Source organism: Vicugna pacos, chromosome 36 (assembly GCF_048564905.1).
Source record: "Vicugna pacos chromosome 36, VicPac4, whole genome shotgun sequence".
In the NCBI taxonomy this organism is placed as follows: Eukaryota; Metazoa; Chordata; class Mammalia; order Artiodactyla; family Camelidae; genus Vicugna; species Vicugna pacos.
Window position 1 is genome coordinate 2857540 of NC_133022.1, and position 12797 is coordinate 2870336.

Here is a 12797-nt window from a genome sequence, read left to right on the forward strand (position 1 = left end):
CATGCATGCTAAGCATGTGCTCTACCAGTTGAGCTACACCCTCCCCCCGAGCACCTGTTTAAGACAGAAGGGAAAGTGTTTTTTCCCGGTGGCAGCGCCCTTGCTGGCAGATCACCCCCCAGCACAGCCGAGGACTGATGTCCTACAGAACCATCCTGCTCTAGTCAGCATACAGGCTCCTTTTATACAAAAAAAAAAACAGGGGAGGGGGTGTGGTTGGTTGTTGCAAACTTCTCGGTGCAGGAATCCTGTGTTCTTGCAGCTGCTCCTGGGGGTCAGGGCATGGTGCCCCTGCAAACCTCCAACAAAACAAAGGGTCTTCTCTATTTTGCAACTGGCCATCTCTGCAAAAGTGCAGAAGTGCTGACATCCTTCAAGGTCAGAGCCCCAGGAATGCGCTCTCCTGTCTATTTCAGGCCAAAGGCAACATTATTTCATAAAAGGTGCGGAGTAGGCAAGACTGAGCCTAGAAAACAGGGCACATTGGTCAAAACTAAAGGAACAGACCATATGGAGTCAGATCTGTTCTCCTCTGTAACGTGGACACTGCCACTCGGAGCCCCCACCAAAATGGGGAGCTCACGGGGGTGAGTTTGTCCATATTTACCCAGTGCCCGTGACCTGGACCCTGTCTTCATCGGTAAAGCATCCACGTACGGGAGAGGCTCAGGGGGAGCTGCATGCAGGTCAGGGGTGCCCCGCCTGCTCCGTTGGCCGTGCTTTGTGGGGAATCTGAGGAGACCCCCTTAAAGTCACCAGGCTCCACTCAGCTTGCTCCCTTCCCAGTCTCCCTGGCTTTCCAGTCCTTTAAAATAAGAAGCCATCACCATCTCCTGCTTCTCTGTCTCCCTGCAACTGTGCAGTGGATGCATGGGGCTTTTTTTTTTTTTTGGTCTCAGAACTTGGAGCTGATGTGGATCTACCAAATCAAGAGCTGCTTTCAGTTTCGTTTGCTTTTTCTTTGATTTGGTTGACGGATCAATTGATAATGATGAAGTATCCTTAACATAAACTTGACCATCTTAGCCATTTCTAAGTGCACAGTTCAGTAGCATTAATACACTCACATCGTTGTACGACCGTCACCCCCATTCATCTCATTTCATCTTGCAAAACTGAAATTCTGTCCCCATTAAACGCAGATTCCCCATCCATCCCCGCCCCCCCCAGCCCCCACATCCACCTTCTTATTTTCTGTCTCTATGAATTAGACGACTTTAGGTGCCCCATCTGAGTGGAATCACACAGTATCTGACCTTTTGTGACTGGCTTCCTTCGCGGAGCGTAGTGTCTTCAAGAGCCATCCAAGTTATAACGTGTCAGAATTCCCTTCCTTTGTATTGACTGAATAATATTCCATTACATGAATACATGCACATACACATTTCGTTTATCTTGTCATGTGTCGATGAGCACTTGAGTTGCTTCGACCTCTGGACAATTATGAATGAAATGCTGCTGTGAACATGAGCATCGAGCCCTTTTGTTTTGTCAATCCATTATTCCAGCAGATACCCATCATAACACCAACTGTGTTTACAAGAAACTGAAAAAGCTTTATTTTACGAAAAATTTTGTATGATCCAGAGAACCAGCTTAGCCTTTCCTCAGCTGTCTGGAGAACAACGGGGGAGGTTAAATTGTGTACATTTATAACCAAAAATCTGACATGGAAAGGATGTGAGGCCAATATGGGTTTGCCGTGGGCCAGCTCAGACAACTCACAGTGGCACACCTCCCTCACCACACCACAGCCGTGGGAAAGGCCCGGCAAGAAAGTGTGGGAAAGAGTGATGATGGACAGGTTTATGCAGGAAGAAGACTCAGATATCACATGGCTATGAGCCACGAACCAATATGGTATTGGTTTAGGAGTAGACATGTAAGAATAAGACGTTAGCCTAACTAAATCAAATGTCCGTAAAGAAACAGCATCTCAAGCAAATGAGAAAAGAATTCATTATTCAACAAATTGTTCTGGGATGATTTAATTACTCATAAGGTGATTTAAGTGTTTTATGGCCAAGAGAGTTGAGACTCAGAAAGGTCACCCAATGTGCCCCAGTGTTACGTTGTTGGTGGTGTAGTTTGGAATTTGAGGGTAGAATGTGTAAGTTTACTTGAGAGGACATTAAAATAAATCCATCATCCACTTCATATACCAATGGAGGTGCCAAATGCATAGTAAACACAAAAAATATTGACTCTATATGTAAATAAATGCTAGAAGGAAACATCAAGATGAATTTTTGTAATATTAAGTTGAAGAAAAGCCAACAATAGATATCATAAAAGAAAACTTCCATATGAAAAATATTAATGACAGACAGGAAAATATTGTGCAACATCTGATTGCCTTGAAAAGGGCTAACACTCTTGTTTCATGACTGTAAACTGCAGTCTTCGAAATCCCAAGAAGTTGAATCTCCCCCCAAAAAATGGGCCAAGGACATGAGCAGCATCCCCCAAAATCACAGTAAAATAGACAAGAAATAAAGTAAAATGTTATTTGTCACTGTAAGAAAAAGAGGTTAAAATGAAATAAGGAAGCATTATTTTTGCCTTTGCTAAATATTTGGGTTCCTTTTGGTTTTTGATTTCTCAGTACCTGGATCAGCAAAGGTGTAGAGAAGTAGAAATTCGCATATGCTGCTTATGGGCATGTAAAGTAATAAAACACGGCCAGGGAGAGAATTCGGACAAAATGTCATGACGCTTTAAAGTATGCACACCTCTGGCCTATGATTTCATGTCTCGGGATGTTAAGGGGAAAAATAAGGGGAGTGAAAACTGTAGGTGTAGAAATGTATTTTTGTTCAGGAATATTCCCTACAGCCTCGTTTATAATAAATGTTGGGAGTATCTAAAAATAAGAGATTGGTTAAATAAATTGCAGTACCATCATGCCATTTAACATTCATGTTAGGTAGAAGGGTATTTAAAGGCAAGGAAAATTTGTCATAACGTTTTTTCAGTTCTTGTTTAAGTTACAATACAACATATAGTATGATATTATTTCTTATATATACATAGATTTCTACGTCTATATTGATTACCTCTGGTTAATTATTTTCTTCTTTTTGCTTTTTTCTATTAGCCATATTTTCTTTTCTTTTACTTATTTATTTTTTAATTTTACTACTTTTTGTGGGGGGAGGTAATTAGGTTTATTTATTAATTTTTAGAGGAAGCACTGGGGATTGAACCCAGGACCTCATGCATGCTAATAAGCATGTGCTGTACCACTTGAGCTATGCCCTCCCCCTATTAGCCATATTTTGAATAATGTCTGCAATTCTTTTTTTTTTTTTTGGTCACAGAAAATTAAGAATAATTATATCAATATCTTGTAATAACCTTAAATGAGACAGAATATGAAAACAAATATATGTGTGTATGTGCATGACGGGGACACCGTGCTGTGCACCAGAAACTGACACATGGTAACTGACTATACTTCAATTTTTAAAAAGAACAGAATTATAAGCAAACCTTGAATTTCTTGATTGGCGGGTGTTTTCCTGTGTTATGGAAAGATACCATTAAGCATTTTTATTTTTAATATTTTTCTTTATAAATGTATTACATGCTTATAATAGAAATTTGAAAAATACGGGGACGTAGAGGGTGAAAAGGGAGGATATTGTGGTAACTGGGTACCCATGTGTTTCTTTTGCTCTTTCCTATCAGTTTCTCTATCTCTGTCTCCATCTTTCTTCTTTCTTCACAATGTACAGCCCGCAGCATCCCTTGGGCGTCAGCCTCCCGTCTCTTACGATTCCACGAAGGAGCCACCAGCATTACACGAATGCCTTTCAGCCCTGGCAGCGACTGTAAAACTTGTCAGTCATGTTGAAGGGGTGCCCTGCTCCAACGATCCCTTGGCAAATCGTCAGCTCTTGCTTTTGAAACCTAAATCCTCCCACAGACTAAATTCTTCCTGACAGAGGGAGACTTTGAGACATGTGTCGAGTCCTTTAGGTTACTGTCTTTGCAGGGGAAAATCTCTTCGTAGCTGGTCCTCTTGCTGACAAATCTAGTGGTCAGCCTGTTCTGCACGTCTGGATATAGAATACTTAGCCTTCCGATTTCTCAGTGATGATGAAAACAAAGCCACAACTAATGAGATTTAAAACCTTAGGAGCTGTCATTTGTAGCTGATCGTTTACAAAAACGGCACAAGTGGATTGATCAATTGCAGGTAATCCCAGTAACTTGCAAATCAGTAGCTAAGGTTTTTAGATAATCAATGAGGTGACACACACCATGCACGTCTGACCCTTGGTGTGGCTTTCAGAGCCCCTCTCTCTGGCTTGGAGTCTAAGAGGTTTTATTTACAGGCCACCAACTCCTGGGGTCACCAACGCGCCCAGTCACTGAGGACTGGACGTAGCGCGAGTGTGGCTGGTGCACAGCCGTCCCACCAGACTCGGCATCCTTCGCAGGACTGTGGGAGACGCTGGAAAATTCTCCAAGCCTGAGCGGATTTGAAACCCAGACCCATGAATCCATTTAAATGTGTTTCTGTGGCTTGTGACAGGTCAAAAATCACTCTGTGCCTCCGTTTCCACAATTAAAACATAAATAAAAGCAGTGCATGGTACTTTTTTTTTCTTACGAGAGTCTTGTAAAAAACCATCTTACAAACCAACCAGTTGAACAAACAAGCGGAATGTGCAATTTGAAAGTTTTTCTTTGGTCTAGGACGTGGCTTTGCTTAGGAGCTTGGGAAAGTGCCGTCCGGTCTTCGTCATCTGTTCGCTTTCCCTGAGATGGGAATTTTAACTCTGACTTTTTATTTCAGGCCCAAAGTGTGATCCGAGCTGTGTCAACGGAACCTGCTGGGGCGCGGGGAAAGAGAACTGCCAGAAATGTGAGTCGGGGGCAGAACTTCAGGGCCTCCTCCTCCCCGTATGTGTAGCTGACTGTGTCTGTGTTCCCTTTGAAGACACCAGAAGCATGGCTGACTCTAAGGCCAGATGTTAGCAGTTATGTGAGTGACAGCCTTGCAAATCTCACCGCTTGTGGTTAATCCAGTGTGGGCTGTTTTTGACACTTCGGCCACCCGGGTGCCAGCCATTCTCTCTGAACAATAACATACTTGGCAGTTTTCCTGGGAAAGGAGGCTGGTCTGCGACTTTGTTTTCTCTCCCTTCCTGTCCCTCCTCGGGGCACCCACCTCCAAAGAAGCAAGAGCAACTTTTTCAACGGGGTTTTCTGCAGGAAGCTAGTTGAGAAGCGTGAACAAGCCAAGGAATCTGGGGACATGTCGGCTTGAAAACTGACCATCTCTCCTTAAGTCTATCTGTGACGTGACTGTTAGCGCTACTTTCTGGCAGGCGTATTTTTATTTGTACAGGCTTTCTGTATTACCCCCAAAACTCAGTTCTAACCAGTATCTAATTTAATAGGTCTGAAAGTCTAGAGTTGATCTGGTCAGTTCTCCCAAGTGATTAAAAGCAAGTAGGAAATTTTTCTTCCTCTTTCTGGCTGACTTCACTTAGAATGACATTCTCCGGGGATCCAGGGATGTCCATGTTGCTGCAAATGGCATTATTTTATCATTTTTATGGCCGCGTAGTATTCCGTTGTGTACCATATGATATTGCTCATATGTGGAACCAAAAAAAAAAAAAAAGACAAATGAACTTATGTATAAAACAGAAACGGACTCACAGGCATAGAATACAGACTTGCGGTTGCCGGGGGGAGGGGGTGGGAAGGGATAAACTGGGAGTTTGAGATTTACAGATACTGACTAATGTATATAAAATAGATAAATAAGTTTATGCTGTAGGGCACAGGGAACTATATTCAAGATCTTGTAGTAACTCATGGTGAAAAAGAATATGAAAATGAATATATGTATGTTCATGTCTGGCTGAAGCACTGTGCTGTGCACCAGAAATGGACATGACACTGGAAACTGACTAGACCTCAATTTAAAATTTTTTTAAAAAGTAAGGAAAAAGAAAGGTCATGCTCAGTTGACTTTGGCAGAATGTTCGGGAACTCCAGCTGCAGGACCACTCAGCTCCTCCTGCTGATCAAGGCGCCATCCACCGTCTGCCAGTGCTCTGCGGGGGCCCCGGGCTGCGACCCTCCGCCCGCCCTGGCCCTGCAGCTCACAGGTGGCCTCTGCTCCTTTGCAGTGACCAAAGTCATCTGTGCCCAGCAGTGCTCCGGGCGCTGCCGCGGGAGGTCCCCCAGTGACTGCTGCCACAACCAGTGTGCCGCCGGCTGCACGGGGCCGCGGGAGAGTGACTGCCTGGTAAGAGCCACCCGGCCGGCCCCCGGGGGCAGCTTCTGTGCCCCAGACCCGGAGGGGCGCCCCGTGATTGAAACATGCTGAGTGTCATCTGCGGCAGCCGGCGGTCGGAGCATCCTTCAGGGTCCCGCCCTCACCATTGCTTCGTGACCTCTGTGCCTCAGGCTCCCCGTCTGACCCTGGGGGATAATTACGTATCTGCCACGTGGTCTCAAATGACACAGTGTGTGTGGCACCACAGCCGGGACCTGGGCACAGAATGAGCCAAAAGACTACATGTGTTTTTATTTGTCACTAATGTCTATTGTGACTGGCACCAACATCGCCACATTCTTTCGTTATTTCACTTAATTCTCATCACAAACCTAGGGAGTTGTGCTGTAAGGGTCGTTAAAATCTAGACGGTGAAGTTAGGAGACCACGCAGACCCTGAGTGGCTGGGACTTCTCTGGCTGTGTCCTTTGCCCCTAAAACCTCTGCTCGCCCCACCTCGGCTCAGGTGCCTCCTGCCCGCGCCCCGCTCCCCGAGGGGTCCTGGAGCACACTGTTGTCCTGTTACGGCAGAAAGCTCGAGCGAGGCCTGGTGTCCCCCTGGGTGGCAGGTGCCACACGTCCGACCGGGAGCACCTTGGGAGTCCAGGAGACACCACAGCGGGCAGGCGGGAGTCCCCCAGCTCAGCTGGGCGGGCTCCGGCAAGGAGACCCGCCTTGGGTGGGACTCAAGAGAGCCTGGGTGTCAGGGACAGGGACACTCAAGCTCCAGAGGCTGGACCTCTGCCTCACCCTGATGGGCACCTGGAGGCAGACTCTTGGTGGGGACACCACGCTGTGTGGTCTGGTCCCATCCGCGCGACATCCCTCCCATTCAGGCTTCTCTGCGTTTAGCAGTCAACTCTCAAATGTAGCCTCAGGTGTTTTTTAGAGGGAAACCCAGCCTAAGTTAAGTTTAAAAGTAATTTCACTCCGGAGTGACTACTCCAGTGTGCGAACGCCTTCCTTATTTTGAAAGTTCACGAAGAGACGTGTCTTTTTCTCATCATCATTGTCACATACATGATCACAGCCGGGCGATACGTTTAAGAAAAACCACGCTTTTAAGAGCAAGGTCGTCCTGCCCCTATTGCAACTGCTCTGCTAGACCTTGGTGTCCTGATCAGCCCCCCGCCCCGGGGAAGCGTGGCCGGGCTCCCTGCGCGGGGCCCCGCCGGTCACGCCGTCCCTCCTGTGGCAGGTCTGCCGCAAGTTCCGGGACGAAGCCACGTGCAAGGACACGTGCCCACCGCTCATGCTCTACAACCCCACCACGTACCAGATGGATGTCAACCGCAATGGGAAGTACAGCTTCGGGGCCACCTGTGTGAAGAAGTGTCCCCGTGAGTTCCCCCCCCCCCGTGGCACCCACCTCCCCTTCTGTCTCTGGCATCCGTGCATCCCCCGGGGCTCAGGTGCCCTTGGGTCCCCGGGTCCACACCCTTGTCAGGCGGGTGAGGGGTCGGGCCCCTGCTGCTCTGACCCCGCATCCGCTGGCCAGGACGGGACTGAGCCCCAGCCGTGGGCGTCCAGGAGATTCACCTGCCTCATTGGCATCAGCCCCCGGCCACTGGGACCTGTCCCTGTTTAGGTCTTGTACTAAACAGATGTTTAAAAGGCTTACATTTGTAGTCAGAAGGCCTGCCTCGTTCGATGGTTAAAAATCTGCTGAAAGTTGTGCCCGTAAGAGTCCTGCACACAGAGTAATAAGCCGGTGTAAGGAAAGCGACACATTAAGATAAAGTCTAAATGCCACAATTATGGCTCCGAGTCCGTCTTTGGGAGAAGGCTTAATGGACAGAGTTTAAAATCCGCTGGAAACCGCTCAGAGCCCAAAAGGACAAAAACAGTTTACAGAACGGACATGACAGGTGTCCAGGCGAGAGGTTTGAGGACCTACTCGGGGGAGTCAAACGGAGCACCCAGGGTTCCCGAAAGACACCAGTGTCTGTGTTCATGTCAACGCAGAAAAGGCACGAGGGGAGGCTGAGGAAAGGACCCACGTCCCGGGTCTGGCTCGGGGCAGGATGTGGGGTCCGGGAGGATGTGTGGGCTCCCACTTGTGAGTAAATATTCAGGCTTTAACCACAAGCCCCGAAGGTAAAACCTGCGGGAAAAACGGGCTGCAAAGGGGCATTTTAACTCTGGAGCAGGTGCACCCCGCCTCCCGGGTCAGCCTCGTCTCTTCCCCCGCCCGGCCTGGGATGCTGGGAAACTCCTGGACCCCATCCCTTTGCTTGCAGCCTTTCGCTCTTTGTCCTTAAAGTTCAACAGACACCGAGAATCGGGGGCGCCTTCGTCCAGGACACGCGGGCGGCCTGGAAGCACTTGCTGCCCCATTCACTGCCTTCCTCCGTTGTCCCCCAGGTAACTACGTGGTGACAGACCACGGCTCGTGCGTCCGCGCCTGCAGCTCCGACAGCTACGAGGTGGAGGAAGACAGTGTCCGCAAGTGTAAAAAGTGCGACGGGCCTTGTGGCAAAGGTGGGGTGCGGCCGGGTGTGGGCGGGCCCCAGGGGGGTGTCACCCGATCTGAGTGTCCCTTCCTTTATCCTCTGCCCTTCTTGGCGGAGGCGGGTTGAGGGGGGTCCTCCCTGCCAGCATATCCCTGCTTATCCTTTATCTTTCATTTTGAAATTTTTCCAGCACCCAGAGCATTGCAAGAACAGTGTAATGAATGCCCCTGTGCCCTTCACATAAATGCCCCAGTTTTCAGGCCCGGCCACGTTGCCATCACTCGCTCCGTGTTTGTGTTGAGATGTGAGCGTGTGCGTGTTCTCCGAGCCCTGCGATGGCTGCAGGTGTCAGAACACGCCACCCCGCGATCGGCCGCATGCGTCCCTGCAGACGGGGACGTTCTAAGTGACAAGAGGCAGATTCACACTCACCCCAAGTTTAACGTGGATTCCGCGCTGTGCTTGTACCCGGTTTAATTTCAGCTCCTCCCGCTGTCCCAGAGCATCCTTTTCGGTCCAGCATCCAGGCGAGGGCTGTGGGTTCCGTGCACACTGTTAATTCGGTACCATTTCAGCCCCCTTTGCCTTTTCTCTCCCGTGACCTGATGCGACAAGTCCAGGCCGGGTGTTTTGCGGAACGTCCCTTGCCCGGCGTGGTGGTGGCTTTTCCTCCCAGGTGAAGCAATGGGGACGGGAGCGCCCCCTCATTTCCCGGCACAGGGGACACAGCCATTTTTCACCCCCTTCCTCTGACGACAGATCTGACAGTCTGCCCGAGGTGGCGTCACCCAGATTTCTTAGTGGTTATGAAAGAGTGATTTCCCACTTCCCCCCTTTCTTCTGGTGATTTCCCGTTTCCCATCGTGTCTTCTGCACTTATCAGTTGACACTCTTTTCTACAATTGTTTTTAGTCCCCATGTGAGTTCATTGAGTCCCTTTTAATTCAGTTCCTTTGATGATAATCATCGTCCCTCATTAATCAGTCTGACGTCCAGACCGCCCCCCTGTGGCCGGTGGGAGCCTCTCCAGCTGGCTCCCGCGTCCCTTCGGCGTGTCCCAGCTCCAGATCGCGTCTTGCCCTCCCTTCTGCACACTGTGCACCCGGCTGCTTCAACAGAGCACCTCCTGGGAGTCAGTCCGGATAAGTTCACATGACCCTGTGGCTGCCACGCGCCCCTAGGTAGCTGTACTGGGATGTATTCGGCTGGCCTCCCTCCGTGTGGTCATTTAGATGGTTTCCACTGTGCGGCTGTTGTAAGAAATTCCTCAGTGGGTAGACACACACCTTGACCGCCTGCCCCAGGTGCCACCTGCCCTGAGAACCACCTGTGACCGCCGTGGACGCTGACGGCTGCCCGGTGCTAGCACATTTCACGTGCGCTCTTTCTCGGGGCTCCGTGTCATCGAACCCCTCCAGCCCCTCGAGGGGGACAGTGCTGCCACGATCCCCGTTTACAGACAAGGGACTGAGTCACGGGATCTAAGTGCCTTGCCCAGGGGCCAACAGCCAGGGACGCCGACGGCTCACGAGGGCTCGGTCCCAGGCCAGAGCCCCGAGCTCCCGGCGCGTCTGTGTCCGCCTGGTCTTGTGACGCCTGCCTGTGTCGCACGCAGGAGAGTCGCTGCCCCGAGAGATAGGTGTCCTTTGGCTTCAGGAGGCCTCCGTGGAAGGAAGACCATAAACACATGGGGCAGTGCCCGGCACAGAGGAAGTCAGAGAGTTAAGCCCCTGGAGAGAGAGGGTTACTGTGAGCATCCCCACCAAATGGACCAAGAAAATCAGATCATTTTCGGTTTTGTCCTGTTAACTCTGTGTTCAAAGACATTTCGATTCTCCTGTGGCCATTATGCTCCATTTCTACCCACCCCGGTTCGTATCTTGGGAGTAGTGGCCATCGCAGACCCCTCCGGGTGTAGGGCAGCGCCCCCGGGTAAGCGGGGAGGGCCCGGGAAACAAAGGTCGGATAAATGCGTGTTGTTACGGTCCATGACTTCCCCAAATCTGCTGTGTCTCGGGGTGAATTTACCTCCAAATCTGGGAATCAAGGTAACCCCGTCATCACCATCACACACAACCAGAGAGGAGGAATGTTCTCTCAAGCACACGGAATTCTCTTCCAGACGTGTAATTAAAGGGCGAGGCCCCGCTGGCAGGTGTCCACCTCAGGGCTTGTCTTCCCGAAGCCACCACCCTCTGTAGTCACCACTTCCTCGGAACCCCGAGCCAGCCTCCCATCGAATTCCACAGCCCACATGAGTCAGAGGCACCCCACAGCCAGGCGGCGGCCCAGGGCCTCCCCGCAAGCAGCAGGGGCTGCGGGCAGAGTGGAGCAGAGGGGGCTGGAGGGACAGTGTGGCTCTGGGAAGGCCTGGCTGAGGGGAGGCGGGACCTCATCCCGCACAGTGAGGTTCTCCGTGGTGATTCGTCCAAGTAAAGCTAAAAATCTGAAAGACACGTTTCCAAAACCAAAACATTGCACATGGGAGTTCTAGAAGGAGAGCCACGCACAGATAAATGGGCTTCGGAGGGAGGTGGCATTGGAGAAGCAAATTCGGGACTGGATCTAAGTTAATAGAATGGGCTCAGAGCGTGGCAACAGGGCACCTGCCACTGCTGTCACCGGGGGCACAGATCAAAGCGTGTGGCTTGAGTAAACACTGAGGGAACGAAAAGTCTAAGAGTCAAGTTACAGGGGAGGGCGAGGGAAGGCGTGAGGGTTTAGCTGGGGGCGCACGGGCGGGAGCAGCTCTGGCGGTGACAGTGGGGTGCACTGTTGTCACTCTGGCCCACGGGGGACAGGGAGGAGGAGGCGGCAAGGTCAGCGAAGACAGCGATGGCATCTCCTTTGACCGCTGTAACCCCAGCCCCCACCACGGTCCCTGGTACCCAGCCGGCCTGGTGGTGTTTGCTGATTGAATAAGTGACCGCGTGGCCGAGATCACTCCCGCGGCTGCAACTATCTGCCTGCGGGAGCCTCGCTGTTCTTAACTCAACAGATGTGGATGGAATGAACACCTCTCTTTGCCTTTTACAGTTTGTAACGGAATAGGAATTGGTGAGTTTAAAGACACACTCTCTATAAACGCCACCAACATTAAGCACTTCAGGAACTGCACCTCGATCAGCGGGGACCTCCACATCCTGCCGGTGGCCTTTAGGGGGTAAGTCACAGACTGAGTTACTGGTGTAAGAGAGGAACTCAGCATCGCTCTGTTGTTCCCTTGTCGCTAACCATTCTGTTTCTTGTTTCAGCGACTCCTTCACACGTACTCCGCCCCTGGACCCGAAGGAACTGGATATTCTGAAAACCGTAAAGGAAATAACAGGTATGCGCTGCGAATTACCGTAGTAACACAAGTGGGAAATCCGTGTTTTTGGGCGAGAACTTCAAGGTGTATTTACTTCTCCCGTGGCATGAAACATTTATTCTGGAGGAATGACTGATTCGTTCTGTGATACTTAAAAATGAGGTTTTCCCTGCACTCAAGAGGTGAGCGTGTGAAGCAAAGACTCAGGTCGCTCATGATGTGACTTGGTGGGGACACGTCTCATCTCTCGGCGCCCCGCCCAGGCGGGCCATCCTGAGGGGTCCAGCGACGAGGTGGGCAGAGGAGAAGGCGATGGAAAAGGATCCAATCCAGTGTTCACATTCTCCTGCCCATGAGAATCCTGTTAACCGTGTCTCGTGCAAAAAAAGAGGTTTCTCAGCAGTGTGTGCCTGACCCCTCCTTCTCCTCTTTAGGGTTTTTGCTGATTCAGGCTTGGCCAGAAAACAGGACCGGCCTGCATGCTTTCGAGAACCTGGAAATCATCCGTGGCAGGACGAAGCAACAGTAAGCTGGCCCCAGCCACAGCCGGGCCCATCCTTTCCTATTTCTGTATTTCGACATGAGCCCCACAGCAGTGACACCGAGATGCTCGCGCGAGGCCGCACACGGCGCTCGGCCGGCTCCCCGGCACGGACCCCTCGCCTCGGCCTGGGACGAGCATCAGGGTGGGGACACGAACGGTAGCGCCGAGCCGCAGGCTTCATGGGGGCCC

The 12797-nt window shown here is 50.7% G+C and overlaps 1 protein-coding gene across 1 annotated transcript in view; it reads left to right on the forward strand.

Moving 5' to 3' along the window:
* Positions 1–12797, forward strand: part of EGFR (epidermal growth factor receptor) — a 179700-nt gene that overhangs the window by 124033 nt on the left and 42870 nt on the right. Inside the window, 7 exon segments of the mRNA XM_072955552.1 lie at positions 4805–4873; positions 6153–6271; positions 7500–7641; positions 8666–8782; positions 11791–11917; positions 12009–12082; positions 12499–12589. Of these exon segments, the coding sequence (XP_072811653.1) occupies positions 4805–4873; positions 6153–6271; positions 7500–7641; positions 8666–8782; positions 11791–11917; positions 12009–12082; positions 12499–12589 (739 nt within the window).